Source organism: Felis catus, chromosome C2 (genome assembly GCF_018350175.1).
Source record: "Felis catus isolate Fca126 chromosome C2, F.catus_Fca126_mat1.0, whole genome shotgun sequence".
NCBI classification, from domain to species: Eukaryota; Metazoa; Chordata; class Mammalia; order Carnivora; family Felidae; genus Felis; species Felis catus.
In genome coordinates this window covers 109,374,045-109,400,090 of record NC_058376.1, presented here as the reverse complement: position 1 = coordinate 109,400,090, position 26,046 = coordinate 109,374,045, and the positions used below count along the sequence as shown (strand labels likewise).

The 26,046-nt window shown below is 40.2% G+C and overlaps 1 protein-coding gene across 5 annotated transcripts in view; it reads left to right on the top strand.

Moving 5' to 3' along the window:
* MME (membrane metalloendopeptidase) overlaps positions 1–26,046 on the top strand; it is a 99,854-nt gene that overhangs the window by 23,792 nt on the left and 50,016 nt on the right. For all 5 annotated transcript variants that reach the window (XM_023260452.2, XM_023260454.2, XM_023260455.2 and 2 more), the window contains exons 4-8: positions 12,041–12,202; positions 13,371–13,451; positions 13,538–13,633; positions 13,752–13,870; positions 15,654–15,719. In XM_023260452.2, the coding sequence (XP_023116220.1) occupies positions 12,041–12,202; positions 13,371–13,451; positions 13,538–13,633; positions 13,752–13,870; positions 15,654–15,719 (524 nt within the window). The remainder of the gene's footprint in view (positions 1–12,040; positions 12,203–13,370; positions 13,452–13,537; positions 13,634–13,751; positions 13,871–15,653; positions 15,720–26,046) is intronic.

Here is a 26,046-nt window from a genome sequence, read left to right as displayed (position 1 = left end):
TTTGAGTTATTTCTCAGTAATTGCATGTCTCATACTGATACATCATCATTGATGATCCGAGGCCCCATCTCTCATCTAACCATATCATCATACAAATGATGCTACAGTGTATGAAACTTACGGAGGAGGTCAGCCCACAGCTTAACATCTGTAGTCCACAAGAACTCTGGATTCATGGAGAAGACCCATCTAAGCTAGGGCTCGTGAAAGCATAAGTCCATTTGGCAGGGCATGTGTCCAAGAGATTCTTGAGAACTTTGTGACCAGCCATCAAGGTACAAAATAAAGGGAAAGCTGTCTCCATGAGATGCTCATGATGAGAACTTACAGGACAAGGCTGGCTGTTTCCTGCAGCCTCAGCAGGAGTAAATCCTCTTTCCCATGATCATATCCCTCCCCTTCACTGGACAGAGTGATAAGGGCCAAGCCCCTGCTTGTTAGTTCCCACAAGTCTGCTTCCACCAATCAAAGATAGGAAAAGCTTTGGGAATGTAGGTGCTGAAGCTTTGGGAACGTAGCTTTTCATCCTTTATCCATCCTGCATCCCTTCTTCAGAGGTTAGCCTACCTTGCACACCCATAGACTCTTACACTCCAGTCCTCTTTTGTCAAGGCATCACCCACCTTCTCCACCTGGAACACAGCTTGGTACCTGACTCAAATATTTGTGGAACAATGAATGAATGAATGAATGAATGAATGAATGAATGAAATGGTCTTCTCTCCACCTTTGCCTAGCTAATTCTTCCTTCATTCCCTACATACCCATAACTTGCATCTCACTTGTAGTTAGTTGTTCAATGTCTAGTTTTTCCCACTATAGTGAAAGTTTCAACTCTTTCTATCTTATTTATCCTTCTGTCTTCACCACCTAGCAAGGTGCATGGCACATAGTAAATTGTCCATACATATTGGTTGAGTAAATAAAGTTTTCACTGATGTTTTATGTTTATCCTCAACTTCCTTATCTTGATGTCACAAAACCACTGTTGTTCAGGCAAAGTGATTTGTCAGGGCACCTGATCCACAAATATGGCAGCAAAGAAGTGTTTTCATTCTGGCTTTGTCCTGCTTACGTAAGTCAGGTTTCTCAGTTCTGTGTTTCTCTGTCAAGCAACTTAAGTTGAGCCCTTTTCTGTCTGATTCATCTCCTTTGCTGGCGGCAAAGCCAATGACTCTCTTCTCAATTGTTTAATTTACCTTGCTAATTCTACCCTCCTAAGCTAGAATTAGGTCAACAAGGAAACCGTTTCTGGAGGTATTTCAGGGAGAATTTTCAATGAATTTCCTACTCAGGTAAGCATAACCAGCTCTCTAGGACCCAAATCATCACTAGTCTGGCCCTTCTTGTTTGACTCCAGCTCTCTCGGAGCTTCTCTCTTCTCCATAATCCATTTCCACTCTCATTTAATGAAGTCTCTGTGCTTTCCTTCTCTTGGATGCCCCAGATTAGCTAAGTGTTGCTGGTTTTCAACCATCATCTCCTCAGGTTCCCTATCCCTGGTCATTTCATTCACAACGTGACCGTTCAGATTCCTGGTCGGCTCACACGTGCAAATACAGGCACATAGAAACACCGCATGTGCCTCCTTATCTCAGGTTGCATATAAAACAAGAGCTTTACTTATCAACTGAATACTGGCTAAATTTAGCGATTGAAAATGAGAACCATGCATGTCTAGATACAGTGACATTATAGGAGAGTTTATGTGCACTACGAAAGAAATAGTCTCGTTTCAGAGGAAAACCTGCAAGCTCTCCAAGGGCAGGAATGATACCTGTTTATTCAGCCTGGTGTGTTCAGTTCTGAGTACTGTCAGATATCATGGGGATACTCAAAAATACTTGTCAAAATGAGTTGAAAAGTTTTGGAGTCTTTTCATGCCCCACAAGGAGAACATTTTTTTGGAAAAGGCAAATGACTTAGCGTAATCCTCTGTGTTTTTGATACTATAAAAGAGCTATTCATCAAAAAATATAAACATTTGGGGCCAAACACGACCTCGTGTCCACTAAGTGCTTAGTTTGTTATACATACTGCATTGAATAGTGCTCACTAGAAAAGAGCTGTCTTATGATTCCAACATCAGTTTTATAAAAGCACTGATGACCCAGCTCATCTTCCTGCTGTGATCTTTTTGCACCACCCTGTAACCAAAATTGATGCAAAGGCAGAATGTTTTGAGTTATTCTCAGTAATTGCATATTAGTGAAGGTGTCTGGTCATTCTTGCTCAGTCAGTACCGTGGTCTAAATTAACAAAATGTTTCAATGGGAGAAACAGGGGTATGTAAGTTCACTGCTTTCTCTTTAGAGACATCCACCAGTGTCCAGGGATCTTGGAATCTACCTGACAGAAGTTACTGAGAGAACAACCTAGCCTTTCAGTAACCTTCTCGATCTTTCCTCAAAAAGGAGCATTATTATTCATTAACATTATAATGAACCTGCAGCCCTGATAACTTATTTTAAGTGATATATTGTATTTAAATTGCAGTATAATCTCTAATAGCTTTTTGCTAGCAAAGAATCTTTTAGGATTCAAAATGCAAATTGGACCTGGGAAAGAAAAATTATTTTTAGACATATGGCACTTTAACTTAACTGTAACACAGTGTCAAGGCTTTGGGTTATTAAAAGAATATGTTTTGGGTTTTGATTTTTGGAGGAATCCCTATTGGAAAATTATTGACTGTCCTCTCTTGGCTGTGAGCAATTCATTTAAATGGACTATAAGATAATGAATTTCACTAATAAGAATTTCACTAATTTGGGGAGAGCCAAAAAAGAATTATTATTGTGTGTCTATTAGACTTGAGATTTCTGTGATTATCTCAACAAATTCTAAAATTCGGGGCCAAATGAGGTAAAAAAAAAAAATTCATGTAGCTATACTCACATTATAGAGCAATTAAAACCTTAATTTGGCATCCAAACTGCCCTCCCGCTCCCCCCCCCCCCAAACTGGTTGCTGTTTAATTTAATTTGGATTTTCTTCCCCTTTCTGTGTAGCTTCTAAAATTTCTTTAATGTTGTTTGGTCATGGCAGAATGATACTGTATTGAAAACAACAGCCTAAAATTAATCCAATGCTCTATCTAAAGTTATCTTGGTCATCTTGGACATGTGACGACTCTGTGCTTAGATTTCCTTAAAATAGAGGTAATATGTATTACTCTGTTGAGCAATTATAAGAAAAAAACATTCAAAGCAAAGAGGCAACTTAGCATCACAGAAGAGCTCAGACTCTGGCCACCACTGCTTGAGTCAAACCTTGGCTTTGTTGCTTACCAACCATCCTCAATTTCTCTAGCTCTAAAATGGGGACAAAAATGTAGTTACCATATACAGTTTAATGAAAACAAATTTTGAAGAACTTAAAACAGTACTTTTCACACACTAAGGGCTTGGTGCCTGACACATGTCCACCATTGGCTATTATTTATTATTATTATTATTATTATTATTATTATTATTATTATTACATAAGCATCTTTGGCTCAACCCAAGTGAAATCCTATAGTTTACATTCTATATGTGAATCTGGTAGTGAGTTTATCTGTAAATCTGATAGCAAATGGATACCAGGTTAACTGTAGCACGTGCATGCAGACATGTGTTTTTGTCTATACATTTAAGGTAAATTGATCACACGCATATCTGAAATATACTTATATACTAACTACATCTCAAGTTAAGACATGAAATAATAGGTCTACTTTCCGGGGAGTTGCAGCTCTACAGAGTAAAGCCACTATGCTTTCCTCAGACCTACTTGTATAAATCCACAGTTTCTGAACAAATGTATAGTGATGGCTTTTCTTGATGCTGATCAATTAGACTAGTGTTAAGACTTGACCTTGGCTTAGCTGGAACTTCACCAGAGGTTGACAGGGAGTGGTTGATTAAATGATAAACTAGCAGTCTGGATTAAATTCAGCATCAGATATTTCCCCATCCCACTCCTGCAACCTTTCCTTCACCAAGGTATTACAAAAGCAATTCGGGGACAAGGATTTCATTTAAAGGTGGAAGAATCCAGAATGTTTGCAATGAAAACCATTTGGTTTTTATTAGCATTAGTCTGTGTGCTTGCTAATTTTCAGTCATTTTCCCTTTAGGAATGGTCCTCTAGATTCCAGTTTCTACATTACTGCCTTTTGAATGGAGTCCTTTGTGACCCGTTGTGATTACATTGCATTTTCCTTGTGTTCTTTCAAAACGTTCTGACTTGGCCTTAATTTTGGCTGGGGGATGGCGGGAGGAGGGTAGCAGCAGGGGAATAAGGTCAGCAATACTTTCAGAATGTTGTCAAAAGAGATTTTTAAATTGTCAAATTTTCCCAGTAAGTAATATCAGGTATTAATAAAGCACACATTTAGGAGAGAAGGTTGGGTCAGAAATGGGTGTCCTAAGGTCTTTACAAGAGCATTTGTAGGTACCCCAACATTTCTCTGACCTCTTCTGGACACTTCCAGAACAGTCATAAGCTAGGCTGATTATAGTGATTTTAAGATAATGAAATGAAAATGTTGTGTGGTTGGGGTCAAAAAGCCAACGACTTAGGCTGATTTGGAGAGAACAGGCTGAAAACAGTTTTGCTTATATACCATTTCCTAAGACTTAGTTACGTGCAGAGTAAGAATAGTCAGGGAAGAAATTTTTTCACAGAATCAGATATGTGGCACTTATGTTGTAAATAGATGCCTAACCTATTCAAAATCTTTGACACTAGAATATAAGTTTGGTAATTGAGGATGAAATTATTTGAATTCATTGCCACTACATATTGTTGCCTGGTTTGTACATCTTCTGGATAGTTAAAAAGCCTCAAAGAAGAAACAGACGAAAGTATATAGTTGATCCAAATTCTTTGAGAGTTCCCGTTTGCCAGCTCACCTGGCTGGCTAAAATTTATTTGTAACCCCCAAAATCAATGTGTGTGGTGCTTTTGAGGTCATTTGCAGACCTGAACAGATTGGTGAAAGATCTGAGTCACCCGACACGTGTGTGTCCGGCTGAGGTCTAACAAGGACTGTAAGCAAGGGTCCTTGGTCTATTTAGTGCCGTATTTGTCGTATTTTTTGTGTTTTTTTGTTGGTTATTTCCCTATTTAAAAAGGGTTCCAAACATTGTGCTGAAATACTGTTAGTATTTCTAAGCACCAGAAAGCTGTGTTGTGCCTTACAAAGAAAACACCTGTGTTAGATAAGCTTTGTTCCCTCATGAGTTGTAGCACTATTGGCTGTGAGTTCGGTATTAATGACTCAATGGTATATATTAAATAAAATGTCTTTCAATCAAATAGAAACACATAAAACAAGATTATGTATTGATCGGTTAATGAAAATGCTCTGTGGTCAGAAGCTAATAAGAACCTAACTCTGTATTTCCCCAATTGTCAATGACTCTGTACTTGCTAATTCAGTGTTAGTTGTGACGTTAGAACTCCATCAAATAAAAAGAATGGACCATGTTCATAATTCCCATGAATTCATTCTTATGGGAAAGCATCAGTGAACTACTGAGTAGGGACCAGTATTAACTAATGTTAAGTCCACAAAAAAGTGCCACAGCACAAAGCTTTATGCTATCCAGTTTATTTATTTGCTGCTTGTGGCAATCCTATTTATTTCACGTTTCCCTTATTTTCCTGAAAATTTCCCCAAGAGCACTTGACACATTCAGAAATCTTTTTAAAACACACACACACACACACACACATACACACACACATACACCCAGAAAACTAGTCTCTAGGGAATGTATATGTATAAACATTGAAATATTTCTTGGGCATAGTGCCAAAAGTCCTATTTTCAGGTAGCAAACTATTGATATTGTTGGAAAGCAGGGGATCGTGTGGCATGGAAGCCATTGGTGACATGAAGTGGAATTCCAGTTAGCTGGAGCTTCCTCATGTCCAATCCTATCTGAAAACTGGTGTAGTTATGCCCCCAGTCTATTGCCTGAGAGGCCCAAGAGGCTCCTGAGATTAGAGAGAGCTCATCTGGGAGGAATAGAAAGTCAAGCTCAACAAACATGTCCCTTAAACAAAGACTTGCCCATCAGAGGAGAGAAATAATTCTGAACAGAGTGCAGGTTTTGCTATTATTGTCTCCCCCAAACCAGGCCTATCAGTCCTTGTGGTTCTTGGGAGAGGGAGGCATGGAGCTAAAACGTCAGACAGCTATTTACCTGGAGACACGAGGAGCCTCTTTGAGACTCCTCCAAGACGATGACAGATGAAAGAAAGGCATTTTGACACAGGTCCTGCACCAGACCGAACTGGGTCATGGATGGGGCAAAAGGTTATGGAGGCCAAAGTCAATATAGTAGAGAGGAGGCCTGGAAGGAGTGGGCCTGTACACAGGAGATATATGTGTGGCTTCCTGCAATATGGGGCCAGGGGTTTATAAGAGACTGAAGTGCACTTAGAAGTATAGGTTGTTGGGGCATCTGGATGGCTCAGTCAGTTAAGCATCTGACTTTAGCTCAGGTCATGATCTCACGGTTCGTGGGTTCGAGCCCCACATCGGGCTCTGTGCTAACAGCTCAGAGGTTAGAGCCTGCTTCGGATTCTATGTCTCCCTCTCTCTCTGCCCCTCCCCAGCTTGTACTCTGCCTCTCTCTCTCAAAAATAAATAAACGTTTAAAAAGTTAAAAAAAAAAAAAAAAAGAAGATGCCCTTCTTGAATACAAATGGGCTGTATGCCACTTGCCTGTCCACTTACCCTGCCGTGAGGAATTCATCTGTTTTGTTTGTTGGGGGGGGGGGGGGGTTAACCTTTTTCCTTCTTCCTGGCCACCACAGACCTTCCAAGCCCTGATACTTTCTCTTACCTTTGACCCGAGACTTGTTGCTGGTGATAAAGTTGGGAAGCTGTGGTTACAGAGTGGCAGAGAGGGGAGAGGGCAAGGGCAAAATAGAGGGTAACTGAGAAGAAGTGGAAAAAGAAGAAGAAAGGGAAAGAATGCAAGTCGCTGCTTCTCACATACCCCCACCTGGTCTATCCAAAATACCGAGGGAAGAGGGTGGTGAACCTGGGGCCCTGGGAGCCTACGTGCAAGGCCTGTGACTCCATCATTTACTAGCTGCTTGATCTTGGGGACATTACTTAATCTTGTACAAGTAAAAAGTGGTGAAGCTCAGGGATTCAAAACCGGTCTGCCTGATTTAAGGACCCCAAACATTTTCCAGCTTCTACAGCATCTTCTAATCCATTCCCACACAATAGACCCTTGGTAATGAATACAGTAATTAATAACTTCCCGGATGGTAGTTGAGCTTGTTTTAAATTTCCTATAGTCAAGCAAGTTAGGAGAATGTTACAAGAAGATTAGTTAGGAAAAAAAATGGTGTGTCATGTATTATCAGCCTCGAACATTTGGAATTGTCATTCATAAGAAATAAGCTCATTATTAATAGAAGATTACTTTTCTTGTCTTTATGTGACTATTTTCTTAAATTAAAAATGCTTTTTTTCTTATTGCAAAAGCAGTGCATGTTCATCTAATACAAATTGGAAAATAAAGATAAGCAACTAATACAAAATTAAACACACTCATAATCCTCCAACCAGATGTAACTGCTATGTCTTTTAGACTTTGTGCTTTTATGTAGATTTTTAAAAATAGCATAAATACTGTTTCTTTCACTTTAAGAACATGTGGTCAGCATCATTCTGTGTCAATACTTTTGCCTTTACTACATCATTCTTTATGTCTACTTATTAAGGTGAATAATTTTATTTGTTTTTAAACCACATTTGTTTACTCAGGAGTCAGAAACACACAGATAAGGAAACATCTGAAGAGCCCAGGTGTGGCTGTGTGGAGAGGTTGAGTAATTCAAAACAAAGCGCAAAATATAAAAACAATTACGACCAGTTTGACAGCTGAGCGTCTGTTTCCTACAGGCCTTCTACCCGCAGGTCTACTGCTGACTTCAAAGAAAAGTCAGCACAGAGGTCCGGATGGTAAGGTGCAAAATGAGAATCAAACCCACGATAAGAGATTAAAGGAAGCTTGATCAAAGACCCGGCATAAAAGTGCTAGCCCATGACTTGCCTTGGCCCATTGCCCCAAAATATTCACCAGGACAGCAAGCTCTCTTTGAAGTGATTGGAAGCGCCCATGCTCAGATGAGCTCTGGTCAAAGGAAATTTGAAAAGTGGCACAGGAAAGAGTTTGCAAAGTTGTCTCTTCCTATCTCTTGCCTGCTAAGCCCTCACAAATTGTTTGAATCCTGCTTCTTTGGTTTGTTTTCCAGATGTAGGTAGTTGAACCGGGTGTCAGGTGATGAATTCCACCTAGATGGGAAGGATCCTCCTTTTTTGTTTGTGGGAGAAGTGAGACGTACAGAGGCATTCACATGGCAGTGGATTTGTGCTCATGAGCATAGAGCCGCTTCACTGCTCCTCCTTTTTGTTCAAGGTGTTTAAAAGGGTATGTGCTGTTTCCAAATAGGCAGTAAGACTTGTTCATTCTACTGACCCATTACTGGTTCACTGCTCTTCCCCCTCGGAGTTTATTGCTTGCTCCTTGTGATGTTAGGGGCATAAACCTTCCATTTCCCCAGGGAGGGAAGAAACTAGAAGTGCTCCCAGAATGGCAGTTGCCTTTACAATGCTCATTTTAAATACTTAAAAGTATTTTAAAAGACAAAAGGTACATAAAATTGCTAAAAATGTCTGCTTAGACCATCTTTGGTTAGCTCTTCTTTCAGGCCCCCAGTTTTCTGGTTTTTCACTTTAAATGTGATAATTCTCCAAGTTTTAGGGTCTTTATTTTCACCTCCCCTGCCATCCTATTTTCATTTCCCTCAGCATTTAAGGGAGTTAGTTTTTCTATCTTTTTAAAATCAATTTCCTAATCTTTACCTGAGGTTTTAAATTAAGAGTTTTTACTGACCAATTTTGATTCGCTGCAACATTGGGCTGTGTAAGAGACCTGGAAAACACATTCCCTTCTTTACCAGAACTACACAGTCCAGGTGAGGAGGTAATGTTTTTTTCCAACAACAAAAAAATGAGTACGATGGCAGCTGATACAGATTTTGCGAGGACAGTCCTTCATGAAGAAGGATGATTTGGGGCGCCTGGGTGGCACAGTCGGTTAAGCGTCCGACTTCAGCCAGGTAACGATCTCGCGGTCCGTGAGTTCGAGCCCCGCGTCAGGCTCTGGGCTGATGGCTCGGAGCCTGGAGCCTGTTTCCGATTCTGTGTCTCCTTCTCTCTCTGCCCCTCCCCCATTCATGCTCTGTCTCTCTCTGTCTCAAAAATAAATAAATGTTAAAAAAAAAATTAAAAAAAAAAAAAGAAGGATGATTTGAACTGAGGCCTTGAAAATGCCTGAAATCTCTAAATATGAAAATAGTAAAAAGGGTATTTTGGTAGGGCTTGATGCAACACGGTCAAAGTTACAAAAGCAGAAAACTGTAAGGTGTTCACAGCACAAACTGACGCAGCCGTTTTACTGGGGCAGAAGGCGTGTGTGAGGAAGTAGTGAGAGAGAAGCTTCACTAGACGCATCAGAATGAGAATATGCTGTGGAGTCTGTATTTATTTTAAAATTTCTCCCAGAGTCATTTATTCCATCTATGATTTTGTTTGTTTTCTTTTTACTCATGTAAAATTAACATAAAGTGTTAACATTAGTTTCAGGTGGGGATTTTATGATATGTTGGTATATATTTATATATTTTTTCTAGATTTTATTATAAATGCAGATGGAGTATTTTGAAAACCTCGGAATGGAAATGGCATGCTGAAATGTTATGGCAACATTAATCCAGTTGACCCACAGGGTGGATTGCAGTGGGCACAGGCCTGGGGCCACAACTTGGGCAAAAGGGCACCGATAGATCCTAAAAGAAGGAGGGCCCGAAAGAGAGCAGAAACAGTGGGCATTGAAAGGAAGGGATGGACTGGAGGCCAGGAGATGAGAACTGGTCTGACGTGCTGGAGCAGGGGAGGGGGTGTGTCAGAGGAAGGAGTAAGAGGACTCACAGATAACTCAGTAATGTCATCACACACAGCCATTTGTGCCTGTCTTTTATGAGGTGCTAGGTGATGGGAATGCAAAGAGGCTAAGTTCATCGACAGAATGGTTAGGAAGATGGTGTAGGTGTCCACAGTGAGCATTAAGGACTGAGTGAGGCAATGAGCTCTCAGAAGTTCAGGGAAAGAAATATTCCCTGAAAGTATGGAGTCATGGGAGCCTCAGGGAAGAGGTGGGCCACATGCTGAACCTTGAATGGTGAGCAGCATTTGGGAAGAAAGGGAAGAGAAGTTAGAAGGGTAGGATGAGGAATTGAGAAGCACCAGCACCCAGCGGAGAAACACAGGAACGTTTGTGGCACATGTAGCGAGGCTGTCTGGTTGGGGCAGAGAGTTTGAGTAAAAACACAGAGACGAAAAAAAGAGAAGGTAGAAACTTTTTTTGATTAGTAAAGATTTAGAGGCCAAATTAAAGAATTTTGTAATTTAACCTGGGCAGTGGCAAGCTACTGCCATATTCCAGTGAGAGAGTGGCCCGCAAAAGTGTGTTTGGGGAAGTTTAATCTGTGAAAGATATGTGGAATATATACAAGTAGAGAGATGGTATTAGCAAGATGAATAGTTGGGTGACTTCTAGCCAAAAGGGAGTGAAAATGTAAACTCGTCACGGTGAGTATAGGAAAGAGGCAAAGGAGTTACCAATAACCTAAGCGGGAGGGGGAAATACAGAGCGTTACCCAAAGTTCAAACCCGGGAGGCCATGATGATGGTTGTGCTGTGTACCAAGGTGCACGAGTCCAGACTATGGTCTGGAGACAACCCGTAGTTCAGCATTAAAGACTTGGAGCCTGAAGTGGCAGCCAGGCAAACACATCCAGAGGGTGGTAAGAAGCCGAGGCTTAAGATTCAGCTGGAAAACAGACTTAACCATTCCAGGTTGGAAGAATCCACACAGCTCAGCAATTGTTTGAAGTTTTTAAATTAATTAATTAATTCAGAAAGTGAAGTCTTTTCAAAAGCTCATTTGAGAACTTATACTCTCTTGATACAGATGAATTCTCAATTGGTCTTTTGTTTTTACTGCAAAACAGTTCAACTTGGATGAGAAAGAACATGGGGAGGACAGTGGGAGGGTTTTCTCACTCTTCCAGGTGTAGGAACTGTGGGTGTTGGGCCTCCTGTGCATATTATCCTTCTCCTCAATGGCAGTAATTCATATTTTATACATCCTTCTATCAACTGCAGCACCTAGCACAGTCAGGGTTTTGCACGTTGTAAATACTCGATGTTGGCTCATTTGTATTTTCATCGTAGTTTTTCAAAGATAAAAGAGTGGACATAAGAAAAGCTAATGAGCTTACAGCCGATTTTGTAATGACAGACTCTACATAAACAAGTGCAAATCGGATGTCAAATTTGAATTGCAAAAATATTGTGAGCGAGGTCCAAGAAGTAATAATAGTAGAGTGATAAAATGCATTAACAGTCCCACAGGGGCACCTGGCTGGCTCCCCTCAGTGGAGCATGAGACGCTTGATCTCAGGGTCGTGAGTTTGAGCCTCACATTAGGTTTAGAGATTACTTTAAAAAAACAAAGAACAGTCCCACTTCCCTTAGAATCTCAGAGACATTCAAAAGTCACAGAAATTTGAAAAGTAGAGTCAGCCGCTAAAATTAATAGAGTGAAGAGCCGCCTGTGTCAGCCCCAGGCTCAGGCCTGGTAAGGCAGACCTGTGTTCTTTGTTGTCATCTGAGATAGGAGCTAGCAAGAACCTCAGTTATTTGGAGGTGGGGGTGGGATGTAGGATGGGAAGACCGAGACCTGTCAGGAATAAACCTAACCAACTCTAACAAAGGAAGGGAGGACTATCCATAGATAAGAGTCATCATTCCTCCTCAATTGACCATTAGAGAAGAAAAAGGAGCATCAGTGCAGTTGACTTGATCATAAAGGAGAAATAACATGCCTCTTTTCCCCCTTTCCAAACTACTTAAGAAATACACCCTTCATTTGATCTCGTTCATTCTCTGGTCTTTCAGCTGCTCGACTGATCCAGAACATGGATGCCACTGCTGAGCCTTGTACAGACTTTTTTAAATATGCCTGTGGAGGCTGGTTGAAACGCAACGTCATTCCTGAGACCAGCTCCCGTTACAGTAACTTTGACATTTTAAGAGATGAACTAGAAGTCGTTTTGAAAGGTTAGTGGAGTTTGTGTCTATGCATCAAAGATTTCTCTCTTAATATATCCATTTTTTAAAGATACAACTCTTAGCCATTACAGAGAATGTCACAGAAGATTAAAGCCGATAATCCCTCCAAGTTTTGTGGCTCACCACCAAGTCTCTCTGAGGGTGGTAACGCTGAAATGGATATGTTGGCATCTCAGCATTCCTGCTTTCATTTGTGGGTACACATACAACAAAATCTGTCCTCTCTACAGGGTGGCATCTTATGCCATTTCACACAATAAGAAATTAATTGGGGTGCCTGGGTGGCTCAGTTAGTTAAGCTTCCGACTTTAGTTCAGGTCATGATCTCGTGGTCCAAGAGTTCAAGCCCCACATCGGCTCACTGCTGTCAGCACAGATCCGCTTGGGATCCTCTGTCCCCCTGGCTCTGCCTGTCTGTCTCTCTCTCTCAAAAATAAACATTAAAAAAATTTTTAAATGAGTTAATTGATTGCCACCGAACACCACCTCCATTATATTTTCCCACCCTGGCCCTGGGTTGATGTCGATATTGAGCCATTACTGTGTTGAAGATGTTACTGACATTTATATCCCTGGGTGGGTATTTATTCTAACCCAGCTAAGATACTCTTCCTGGGAAGTTGAGGAAGTCTTGTCTAGTCTTCTGCTATCCTCCGTCTTCTGTTCCCCACTTCTAGAAGTTACTTTGTAGAAAAACAATTTTTGCTATTTTAGAACATCCAAACAAGTAGAATAATTCATTCAATTCATCTGGAGCATGAACAGTACAATCACACAAAGATAATTATTTCCAGCTATCAAGAAGACTATCATATTAAATTCCATATTCCTCTGCATTATTATTTCTTTTTAATCTTAATTTAAAAAAAACAGGAACTTATGTATGGCAGAGCAGTACACGTCGTTGTTCACAAAAAAAGAGACTCTAGTCAAAAAGACTTTCATCTAACTTGGCTAATGAAATCAACTCCCAGTTCTGCACTAGGAATAATGATCTGGTAGGGGGTTTAGTTTTTCCTGGAGGGTTTTAGCATGGGGAGGGAGTGAACATACATACACAAAAGCAAGCTTATTTTCTGAACCTGCACTGCAAATGTTAATTACAGCTGCAAATGAGCAATTGTATTGATGGGTTGTACTCAATGCTCTATTTCAGATGTTCTTCAGGAACCCAAAACTGAAGATATAATAGCAGTGCAGAAAGCAAAAACACTGTACAGATCTTGTATAAATGAATGTAAGTGCTCTTCCTTGTATTTCATTAAGAGAGTGCCAAAATATGCAAAGACTTCATAAGGAATTTATTTTCATTGTTTCCAAAAGCCGCTATTGATAGCAGAGGCGGAAAACCTCTACTCAGTCTACTACCAGATATATATGATTGGCCCGTAGCAACAGAAAACTGGGAGCAGACCTATGGTAAGGTGATTTTCATTCTTTTTTAAAAATATAATTTCCATATAGAATCTATGTTATTATAGTATCACATTAATGCACTGAAACTTCTAAAAGTATTCTTCACCTTTCTTTGCTTTAGGTCCTTCTTGGACAGCTGAGAAATCTATTGCACAGCTGAATTCTAAATTTGGGAAAAAAGTCATTCTTAATTTTTTTGTTGGCACTGATGATAAGAACTCTGTGAACCATATAATTCATGTAAGTTTGTGGGCTGACAGCCAAGTTAGCTTTAAATTGTTAATAAAATTTCTGCATACATTGTTGTTGTTGGTATTTAGAAATAATGCATATTCTCATTTGAATTGCATGAGCAAGATAGTAATAAATTTGTGCTCTGTCCCTGAAACCTGGATTCCCAATTTTGAAAGTATTCTCTTAATGCTGTGGTCGTGTCTCCCTTCTGCTACCTTAGGTTTGATACTGCTTTCTTCATAAAATAAATTAAAGAAATGAAAGGGCCCCCTAATTTGAAACAGCACCTGATTTCTCCATATGTTCATGAAAGGAGCATAGTTTGGTTTACATTAGTAATGCAAATCTGGAAAGCAGAAATTTCCAATTGCTTCCCAAAAGGACACAGAAAAGGGATTTGGGGGACTTGGGGGTGGGGGAGTGGGTTTTTTTTGGTTTTTTGTTTGTTTTTTGAGAAAAGGAGTTTGAATACAGTTTTGGCTGTTACTAAAGAATATCTGAACTTTTTTCTCAGTGAAGGTAAATAAAATACTGTTCTTTTAAAATCAGTGTTTTAGATTTTTTTCCCCCTCATGTAAGCCATTCATTTAGGTTTACTTAAGGTGTCACCTAAGATGAAATTAATACTTAATGAGTATGTTTGGAATGGACTAAAATATTTACAGAGCTTTATTTTTGGTCTCCTGTGAAAGAAAGTACCCCAAAAGTTGCAAGACAACAGATTCATATTTATGTCACTGTTGTATAAATCTTTATGGCCATTTTTATTAAAATCATGAAAGGAATTGAATCCAGCTGTCTTCTACAGTGGGCCCCCTTCTCCCTTCTGGAATTCACTCCTTTGGCTCTTCAGTACCAGCATCCTGCATGATCACCATGAAGAGATTTCCTAGGGAGAGTGGGGAGGTTGGAAAGGGGGCAGAGCCCTATCTGTGGTGACACCTTCTGGCTCTTTCCATGCTAATCCTCTGGGTTCTGTTTCTTTTGTATTGTCCTGGGCTCTTTACAGCTGCTGGGTTTCTCACTTTAACCCATACATGCCCTAGTTTGCCCCGTACCCGTCAAACCATGCGGTGCATAGGAAGCAATCTCGCAAAGCTGCACATGTGTCCAGGTGGCTCTCCAGGTGGTCCAGTGGACCAGACACACTCGAGCAGAGACTAGTTTCCTCTTTCACACACTCTGCTGTCAGCTGGGTCTGCTCAAGTGTTGAGCAGAGCAGGAGAGAACCCAGGAGGAGTCTCCCCTACCCCCCACTCCCAGGGTAGGGAATCTCAAAAAAAATCTCTGGCAAGATTTCCACTAGAGAAACAGTTGTAGAGTTACCACAGAGGTTTCTACTTTTTTGGTTTTTTCTCATCCCCATGAAGGGTGGGAGAAGAGAATGTCTTCCAGGAGAGCATATTAGAATCTCAGCAAGCCAAATGTCCTGTAAATGTGTAATTTAGAAACTTCCAAGTCCTAGATTCTAACATGTTTTTGTCCACCTGCACCTTTGGTTTTGCATTAAAAAATTCTTCCTGGTGTACTTCATTCAAGTTTCTTTGGTTTTCCTCAAATACCTGCAGCATACTCTTCCAGATTACCTAACTACCCATCACTGTAAAACTGCCAAGTAGTATGGAAACCAGTGCCTAATTTGTATTCACTCATTGTCTGACTGTTGTTATCCTTATAAACAGCAAGAACACTAGGCTCTTGCTCATACAGAGATAGACATGCTTGTATTTTGTCCAACTGTCCCACATCAACTGAATGGTTTATTTTCTTCTTGGTATATTTTTTACAGATTGATCAGCCTCGACTTGGCCTCCCTTCCAGAGACTACTATGAATGCACTGGAATATACGAAGAGGTAAACAAACAAACAACAACAGAAAGCTACAGAAACAATTGGTGTAAACTTAATAAATACCGAAAAAGATTAAGGCCAAATTTAAACTTAATATACATACTAGTGAGCTTCCTTGGACTGAATGCATACTCTCAGCAGAATGAATCAAAGTCCTTTTTTAAAATTTTTTTAAATTAAAAAAAAAAAATTTTTTTTGACATTTATTTATCTTTGAGAGAGAGAGACAGAGACAGAGACAGAGCATGAGAGGGGTAGGGGCAGAGAGAGAGGGAGACACAGAATCTGAAGCAGGCTTCAGGCTCCGAGCTGTCAGCACAGAGCCCGATGTGGGGCTGGAACCCACAAGCCGTGAGATCATGACCTGAGCTGAAAGTGGGACGCTCAACCCACTGAGCCACCCAGGCTCCCAAAAGTCCTTTTTTTTTTTAAATGTTTATTTATTTTTGAGAGAGAGACAAGAATGTGAGTGGGGGAGGGGCAGAGAGAGAGGAAGACACAGAATCCAGAGCAGGCTCCAGGCTCCAAGGTGTCAGCACAGAGCCTGACGCTGGGCTTGTACTCACAAACTTCGAGATCATGCCCTGAGCCGAAGCTGGACGCTTAACTGACTGATCCACCCAGACGCTCCATGAAAGTCTTTTAAGGAATAAGGAAACTTGAAATTCCTTATTTGTGTCTTGATTCTTACTATTTAAGTCATATGACCCATTTTGAAAGGTGAATTATAAGTGTTTCATTTCCTCTATAAATTGAGTCATTTAAAAAGTAAATGGAACTGCCCAGGTGGTTCATTTGGTTAAGCACCCAACTCTTGATCTCAGCTCAGGTCTTGATCTCAGTTCAGGGTGGTGATTTCAAGTCCCATCCTGGGCTACACGCCCAGAATGAAGCCTACTTAAAACAAACAAACAAACAAACAAACAAACAAACAAACAAAAACAGATAATTATGGTGTAGGGCAGTGCCATTGAGGTTCAGGGAATGGTCCAGTATGAGAATGAGACACATCATACTCTATAGTGCCCTTTCAGAACCAGTCACCGGATGTGACTTTCAGAGGACTACCTAGGAAGGAGCGTCAGGTTCAGACAAAGCTTTGCAGCCACTCTCTGACTCTAACATTGGTCAGGGAGCCAGGGAGCATCATACGCCACAGAACTGGGGAGTATTCTAGAATGCTTTGTATTATGTCACAGCCTTACTGCCCTCACACTGATGTTTGTGTGCCTATGCTTATTGATGTAAAACACAACACAAGACAAACCCAGCAATGGGACGTATAATTAGATATTTGGGGAAGATGTTATAAATGTTTTCCTCATAATTGTTTGGTAACTCAGAAGTAAGTTTATGTTTGATGATCCTGATGGGTTACAAGGTAGTGATATGGCTGAAATGACTTCATAGCGAAAATTATTAGCTAAATATGTTTGTGCCAAGCATTTATTTTGCCTAATTATTAAGTTCAGATAACGTGGAATCAATCCACTGTGAAGTGCCTTTTTGAGCGGCTACACAACATTGAAATGAAGAAAAAGATATGTTATAAAAGGCCACTACTAGTAGCGCAGACAGTCAAATGGAGGTGGGATATTTGAGTTCATTATCATCTAGTAACTGTGTGGGCTGTAGCTATTACAGGCTTTATGAGCTACTTCCTGCTGCAGAGTTGAGGGTGACTGAGGAATTTTGGCTCATTATGTTACACTGTCATCATCATGAACTGGAATGTTTCTCATATTCAGGATTGTGTCCTAAAAAACATTAAATTTTTCCAATCCTAAAAATATGTCAGGTTTTTTTTGACCTCTAATGTCTCTGATATCAGGGACTACCTGGCAGTCAGTGTATTTGGGGGGAAATTTATTCCCCCCCCCTAAAAAAAAGCAGTTCTTAGGATGATGGTGTATTTGTGTGTTTTCGATTCAATGCTGTCTTGTAATCTAGAACAGGTCACACACTGGCCATCATAGACTTGAGTCTGACACAGAGGCATTTTTGTTTAACCCGCAGTTTTGTTTTGTTTTTCAAGTTTGGATTAGTTGCCAATATTGTTAACAATATTGTAAGATAACGATAGTGTAAGATCTGCAAATCTAGATTTCTTGATAAATTAGTAGGGTTGGAAGCCCTAGGCCTGCGTTCCCAGGTGGCAGCTTTTGAGCAGAGCCGTGTTGGCTGCTGCTTTCCATAGTGCACTTGTTCTTCAGCCTTGAGCAGTCATTTAGATGATTACTGGGTTATATGGACTTCCTGGTCCCTGTGTGCCCTTGAGTTTGTAAATTAGTTGGGTTCTGGCTAAGCTACGGTAACAGAGACCTAAAAATACTGAAGCTCCAACCAGAGAGAGGCTTATTTCTATCTCCTGTTGTAATACAGAAGGAGGCGGGCAGTCAGGGGAGGAAGGAAACACTGCTCCATGGGAGTGGCTGAGACCACAGCTTCTTTGACCACCTTATTGCTCTAACATTAAGTCTTCTCATGTTTTATATTAGTCTGTTTGGTCAGAGTTGGTTCGCCAATGCTCTGTTCACATTTCCTGCCACGAGGAAAGAAAAAAAAAAAAGATTTCTTTTTATGTAAGTGATGCAGAAGTTGTATACATTCCATTGGTTAGAACATTGCCATGTGGCCACAGCTAAATTCTTAGTATTCTGGGAAATGTAGTCTTAAGCTGGGTGGCCATGTGTGTGCCTTTCAACATGTGGTTGACAGGGAGGAAAGCTCTATTACTAAACAGAAGGGAATTTTGGATGCCAAAGACATAAAAGTAGGACTTTATACTAGGAAGGTTCTTTAAATGAGGAAATGATAGGGAAAATCCAGCAGCATTGGCATTTATAGCCAGGAAGTTAACAGTTCAAATTAGGTGCCCCTCAGTGATCTGGATTAGACAAGGAAACACACAACGTGCTTGCTGCCTTGCCCCGCTTCCATAAATAGGGCTATTGGTAATTGTACCCTTTCCTGCTAACATCAGGCCCCAGAATACTTCTCAACTCGGTGCTCCAGCTCCAAGCAACCAGTCGAAGGGGGGTTGGCATATGGGATAAAATCTAATTTTCATCCTGGAAATGGGTAATTACTAGAATATTTGTGGACCCTCCCCCTCTTTTCAAATCCATTAACTGCATGGGGCGGAGGGATGTCAGGGGGAGAACAAAGAATATGTGTGGCCACAGAAGAAATTCCATATTTTTCCTTAATGCCCTCATGATATATGCTACTCTCTCCCAGCCACACCTACCTGTAATCCCTCACTTAGTTTCTATTCTGTATCCCTAGCCAGCTCTCAAGTAAAAGTTAATTCTAGTTTTCCCACTACCTTGCTATCTCTGAAAAAAGTTAACCTCTGTGAATACTTTTTCCTTAGTGTTGTATTGCTTCATGAAAAAAAAATGATGAAAAGGATAGAGTAATGAAATAACATCTAGTGGAAAAGTTATAAAACTAGAAGAAATCTTAATATCATTGTATCAGTGTAACACTGGTCTTCATTGATTTTCTCACTTATAGGCTTTTATATATCTGTTCCCTTGCCTGGAGTACTGCTCGCATACCTGCCACCTGCCCAGCCCTCTTTCTTCCTTTTCTCCTCACCCTTTCAATCTAAGTTTAAATTTTATTTCCTCATGAAGGCCTTCCCTGGAACTTGTAACTAGACAAAAATACCTTTATGTTCCCATAGCGCATGGATTTCTGGATACTTTTTTATTTAATGTCACTTCCCACCCCCCCAGGAAAGTGTAAAATTAGTGGCAACAGTGGCATGTGGCATGTCTCACTTATTCTTTGCTTCATTTCTAGTGTCCAGCTTAGTTCCTGACCCTTATTAGTTATCAAATGAATACTAAGTGAATCAGGGGGTGAACGGAATCAGTAGATGAACAGTTGAGGGGGAAGATGGCAGGGAAGAGAGGAAAGAAAAGGAAGGTAGAAACACTCAATCTCTTAGAGCTCCCTCCTAGTTCCTCACCTTGATTTTGGGGCAAGTGTGAACTCTAGAATATCAGTGGCTAATGGACTGTATTTCCGAAGTATCTTACAAACATCATATAAACGATGTATCCCTCTTCCTCTTTTTAATGTCTGATTCTTTCTCTGCTACACTTTCAGTTTGTCTGAGATATATTCACATGGTCAGTGGGCCCCATACTTTTGCATTCCACATTATTTTATTGGAAATAACCAAGAGAAATTTTGAGGATTGGCATGAGGTCACCAAATTTTACCAGGAAAGGGGCTCCATCTTTGACTAGAGAAGCCTGGCTTCCTTGCCAGTCACTCTAACCAATGATTTTCAAACTATAGTGTGGAGTCTGATTCTGCAGTTATGCCTCAGGGGCAGGGTCATGAGGGAGGGTCACATCCCCTCTTTGATCATAAGGACCCTAAACGTAAATCTTGATCAGATCATTACCTAAGCCCATTTCCCCAGATCCTTCTTGGCTCCTCTTTGAGGATATCCAGCTCATTCAAGAAGTCGTCCTCATAATCCTAAGCTAAACTTATCACGAACAATGGAAACAGCACCTACTATGAAAGCGCATTCTGCTTCATAGAAATAGTTTGTGGTGTGTGTGTGTGTGTGTGTGTGTGTGTGTGTGTTTGCTTTTGATACCCTCCAAATGGAATTTTTGTGTTGTGATAATTGTATGGCATTCAAAACAGTAAAATGCTTTGTGTCATTACACTACTAAGTAATGAAAATAGATGATGCATTTTTTTTCCCCAGGAACTATCTCTCACCTCCTTCCTCAAAGACAAAACCTATTTTTCTCTTGTTAAAAGGCCTTCTTGCTTTTCAGACTTATTATGTGCTTTTATTCTGGCAGTTTCAAATGTTATATTTTGAGAAATGCGTATGATATTCGTCTGGTTATCTTTCTGAACTTAAATACCTCTGTTCCTTTTCATTTTCTGTACTTTCTGTCTCACTTAAAGAAGAGAACATGCCCTATGATAATAGAAACCAAAGATATATATTCTAATATTTCGTACATGACACATTCATATGTTTTCTTAACAATTAAGGTTACTCATGCACAGACTTTAAGAACTAAATGGGACATTAGAGGATTTACTCCAAACTCTTCTCTTACAAATGAGGAAACAGAGACCCAAAGAAGTAAAATGACTTGCTTAAACTCACAGATTAAAAGATCCATGTGTCAGTTAAGAACATTAATTGTAGGGGCGTCTGGGTGGCTCAGTCGGTTGAGCGTCCGACTTCGGCTCAGGTCATGATCTCACAGTTCGTGGGTTCAAGCCCTGCGTCGGACTCTGTGCGGACAGCTTGGAGCCTGGAGCCTGCTTTGGATTCTGTGTCTCCCTCTCTCTCTGCCCCTCCCCTGCTCACGCTCTGTCGCTCTCTGTCTCTCAAAAATAAATAAATGTAAAATAAAGAAATAAAGAAATAAATAAAAAAGAACATTAATTGTAAGTAATAAAACCTACTCTGATTAATTTGAATGACACACTACTACCTCACAGGACAGAAGTTGAGATTTGAAATAATTCTGTCCATTCTAAGGGTATAGTTTCTATGCGAGGAAAACAATAGGAAAGATACACATTACCCATAAAAGATAATCATCCTATCCATAATTTTTCATTGGAACCAGCCTTATGTGAGAAAGTTCTTGTATATTGATTGAGTCACTGAAAGGAATGATGGCGTGAATTTTCTTAAGAAGCCACTCACCTTCAGAAGAGTCTCCCAACTCTGTATTTGAGGATAAATTGGAACAGTTTTCAAAGCTTCCCTTTAATTACCTCTAGATTATCAAGGCTAATTGTTACCTTGTCCTGTTTTGTAAAGAAATCTGTAGGTTAGCCACCCCAAATATTTGAACATAATTGGGTTATAGATATGTTTATTTATGCTCCGTGTTTGTCTGAGAAAGTAGAATAAGCCAGAGTAGCAGTTTCCAAACCTAAGACCTCTTTGTGTGTGTCAATAGCAGGGCTCTGTGTAGCCACACCTTCTTGCCTACATGCTTCAAGACAATCCATCATGATTTATTTTACTTGCTTACACATCAACAAAATATTCATTTGAACACAGCATTTCAGGGCTAAAAGAAAAGTGAGCAAACCACTAGTCTAGCAGATGAGAACCAGAGGAGGTGGGGCAGAAATTGGAAATTAGAAGCCACAGGATATAGTGCTATAGGGGCATAGGAGGGAAGAAGGAGTCCAGAATCATGAACAAATTCAATCCTCTTAGAAAAACTGAGGGCTCATGAAAATGGAGATGTTTGAGGGATGAGGATAGAGGACTTGGAACATGGCCAGGACGGTTGGAAGCCAAAAAGAGATGACCCAGGGTCTGTGTGTCTGAATAAGAGAAAATGCAGACCGGGAAAGAAGGAAGGAACAAAAGCTGAGGTTTGCAGTCCTTTCAATGAGCAGGCGCAAGCTGGAATTGAGTTAAACCTACAGAGGATTTTGTTTGCTCACTTACCCAAAATACAAGCAGAGAGAAACTGTTCCAGACTTGGGCTGAGAATGGAAGTCTGATGACATAGGAAGTGAGGGAAACTTACTTAATATACTTAAAATTTAGCTTCATTTTTTAATTTATTTTTTAATTTTTTAAGTTTATTTATCTATTTTGAGAGAGCGAGAGAGAGAGTGCACATGAGCAGGGGAAGGGCAGAGAGAGAGGGAGAAAGAAAGAATCCCAAGCAGCCTCCACACCATCAGCGCAGAGCCTGATGTGGGGCTCAAACCCATGAACTGTGAGATCATGACCTGAGTGGATCATGATGCTTAAGTGACTGAGCCACCAGGCGCCCCAAAATTCATTTTTTAAAATCAGTAGATATTTATTGAGCTTCTACTATGTGACAGATATTTTTCTAGGTGGCAGATATACCAAGGAAACAAGGCAGAAAAGTTCCTGTTCACCTAGAACTCATGTTCTAATGTCAAGAGATAGAAAGCAAAGAAACAAGTAAATAATATAAGGAAATAAGATAAATGCAGACAGTAGTGTTATAAAGGAAACAAAACAAGGTGATACAAGGTGAGTGACTGGGGATAGGGGTCGGTGGAGAATTTAGATGTAATTTGGTTTGGTTTTTAAAAAGATCACACTGGCCGCTGCTTGGCTGACTTGATAAAACAGATTCTGCAAGGGAAACTGCTGACCTCATTTTGTCCTTTCTGGGCACCAGGTGACTAATAGTCAGGAGATTGTACCCAGTCCAGGCATCTGTATTTAACAAAATGTAAAGGAGCTTTTAAACTTGAGACTTAGTGAATATGACAAGAATATGTGAATATGACAAGACTTGTCTTGGCATGTGTGGCACTGACAAGAGAATTTTTTGAGATGGATTGAACGTGGTTTATAAAGGGAACTACATACAGCTTCTCAAACATCTGCAATAAACCTTAGAAGTTACACAATAAGTGCTCACATCAGTCTCTAGGTTCTCCTCATTCATAATCTGATGAAAGCCCCCAAAGAGTCCCCATGCTGGTCTACAGTGGATCCTCTCGAGTCTGGTGTTTCTCCTGCTCAGATTGGGTGCTCTTTCTCAATTCTGTCTGCAGTCCCTGCAGGGGAGCAGGTCTCTAGTGCGACAGGTGCGTGCTCCCTGACAATGATGTTTAAGCGGTCAAAAAAATAACAAGCCTTTTTGATGGGAAACCTGTCTTTCCCAGTTGGTGTCCCCTGTGTGTTCCTTCAGGAAACTTTCTGTGGAGCATTATTAAAAATCTCTGGGCATCGAGGGGCACCTGGGTGGCTCAGTCGGTTGAGCGTCCGACTCCGGCTCAGGTCACGATCTCACGGTTTGTGAGTTTGAGCCCCGCGTCAGGCTCTGGGCTGATGGCTCGGAGCCTGGAGCCTGCTTCTGATTCTGTGTCTCCCTCTCTCTCTGCCCCTCCCCCATTCATGCTCTGTCTCTCTCTGTCTCAAAAATAAATAAACATTAAAAAAAATTAAAAAAAAATCTCTGGGCATCCAAATGTCCATTGATGGATGAATGGATAAAGAAGATGTGGTATATATATACAATAGAGTATTACTCGGTAATCAAAAAGAATGAAATCTTGCCATTTGCAACTACGTGGATGGAACTGCAGGGTATTATGCTAAGTGAAATCAGTCAGTCAGAGAAAGACGTATCATATGACTTCACTCATATGAGGACTTTAAGAGACAAAACAGATGAACCTAAGGGAAGGGAAACAAAAATAATATAAAAACAGGGAGGGGACAAAACAGAAGAGACTCATAAATATGGAGAACAAACTGAGGGTTACAGGAGGGGTTGTGGGATGGGGGAATGGGCTAAATGGGTAAGGGGCATTAAGGAATCTACTCCTGAAATCAGTGTTTCACTATATGCTAACTAATTTGGATGTAAATTTTAAAAAATAAAAAATAAAATTAAAAAAAAAAGTGAGGAAAACTTCAAAAAAAAAAAAAAAAACCCTGGGCATCAGTGGATAAGAATAGCACAGTTCGATGACTTCTCAGTCATCTCCACATGACTCCTCTAGAAAAGGGAACGCAGAAAATTGGTAAGAGCTGGGTGTCCCAGGACAGAATCTTTGGAGGTGAAACCCTGATCCTTAGGTTGTTGTTGCCCTCAGGTACCCAAATATCAGCCAATCTAACTAGAAAGCTATCTGTTCCTCCCTGGGTCTTGCTGTTGTTCATAAACAAAGATGCTAAATTTTGAAGGACAATAGTAATATGTCATTGCTCTTTTTCTCTTTGGCAACCCACAAATACCAGCTTTGTTCTAAGCAGGAGAAGCCCAATTTCTGAACAGAGCCAATTTATAAGTACCATTTTTTGGTCCTGCAAAATGAAGATAGTTCTAATTAGAGTGACAATTCATGGTCTTGGATGTTAGTAAATATCGTCCCATTGATAATATGTAATTTAAAAATTCACAAAGCTATTATTACGAATTTTACCATAAAACCATGTGAAACCAATGATCATCTCTGAACCTGCTATTATAGGAATTGGGATGTACAAAGTTTTATTTTTAAAAGGAGGGCTCTGTAGATATTTAGGTGGATTCTTTTTTTAAAACAAAGTTTTTTGATGTTTATTTATTTTTGAGAGAGAGACGCACACAGAGTGTGAGTGGGAGAGGATCAGAGACAGAGAGGGAGACACAGAATCCAAAGCAAGCCCCAAGCTCTGAGCTGTCAGCACAGAGCCTGATGTGGGGCTCGAACTCACAGACAGTGAGATCAGACCTGTGCCGAGGTCAGATGCTCAACAGAATGAGCCACCCAGGCGCCCCGATTCTTTTTCACATAAAGGATTCACTGTGTGAAGGCTTAAACAAGGCCACCTTATGACCACTGGCTGTGACCCTTGTCCTAGTAACTAATCTAATTGCTCTTTCAGTAACAAAAAAGAAAAATTGAATTTCAATTTTAAAAATATCCTGGCCAATGTACTATTTAAATGTTAAAATATACGTTGATTACTTTCTCCCCAAATCATGACAATTACTATCATTTGGCATATTACATATCTATAAGTATCTCAGGGAAGAGTATTAAAACCTTAGAGTAGAATCACATCTTGTAAAAAGGATTTAACAGCAGGAGTAAGCTTGAGTTCTGACAGCTACTAGATAAATTTGGAAGCCAGGAAAGATAATCAAGATACTAAGACACACATTTTAATCAGTCACATTGGAGTAGTTGCCAGGTAATGGAGCTCATTAAAGGAGGTAGTGTATTCCATGTAGCTGTATTAAATATTCAAGAATCCCAGAGATTGGTGATATCATATGCTTCCAGTTTTCTGGGAAACCTTACCAGCTCAGCAGACTGGAAGCACCATCCAGAGTTCTTGTGCTTGCCTTATGCCAAGTTCTAGAGTCTTTAAATGAACCTGTAAAGATAATGATACTGGAGTAGAACCAGTTTGCAGCATCAGTGAAGGGCAGGAGAGCGTTCTTGTTATTGCTTTCTTACCTCATTACCAAAAAAAGCATCCCACAAAATCAAAAGGAATCTCAGCAGACTGATACTGGAAAATTCAAATTATCATTTCCTTCATAGTCAGTAGTAATTCCCTGCTGAATGCAGATGAATTTATATGATTAGAAATATGGTTAATTCAAAACGCTGCATGCTTATACTTTGGAATAGTTGGTCCCGTGAGATGTGAAATCAGACATATTTGTTTACTTCAAAGGGAAACAAGAATTCTGATTACCTTTTAATAGGAAAAGAATGACTTGGTGAGAATATACATAAAAACATCCTTTTATCCCTGTTGCCTTAGTGATTAGGTTTTTAATACAGGCTCACAGCTGAAAAAATAGTTTGTTCTATT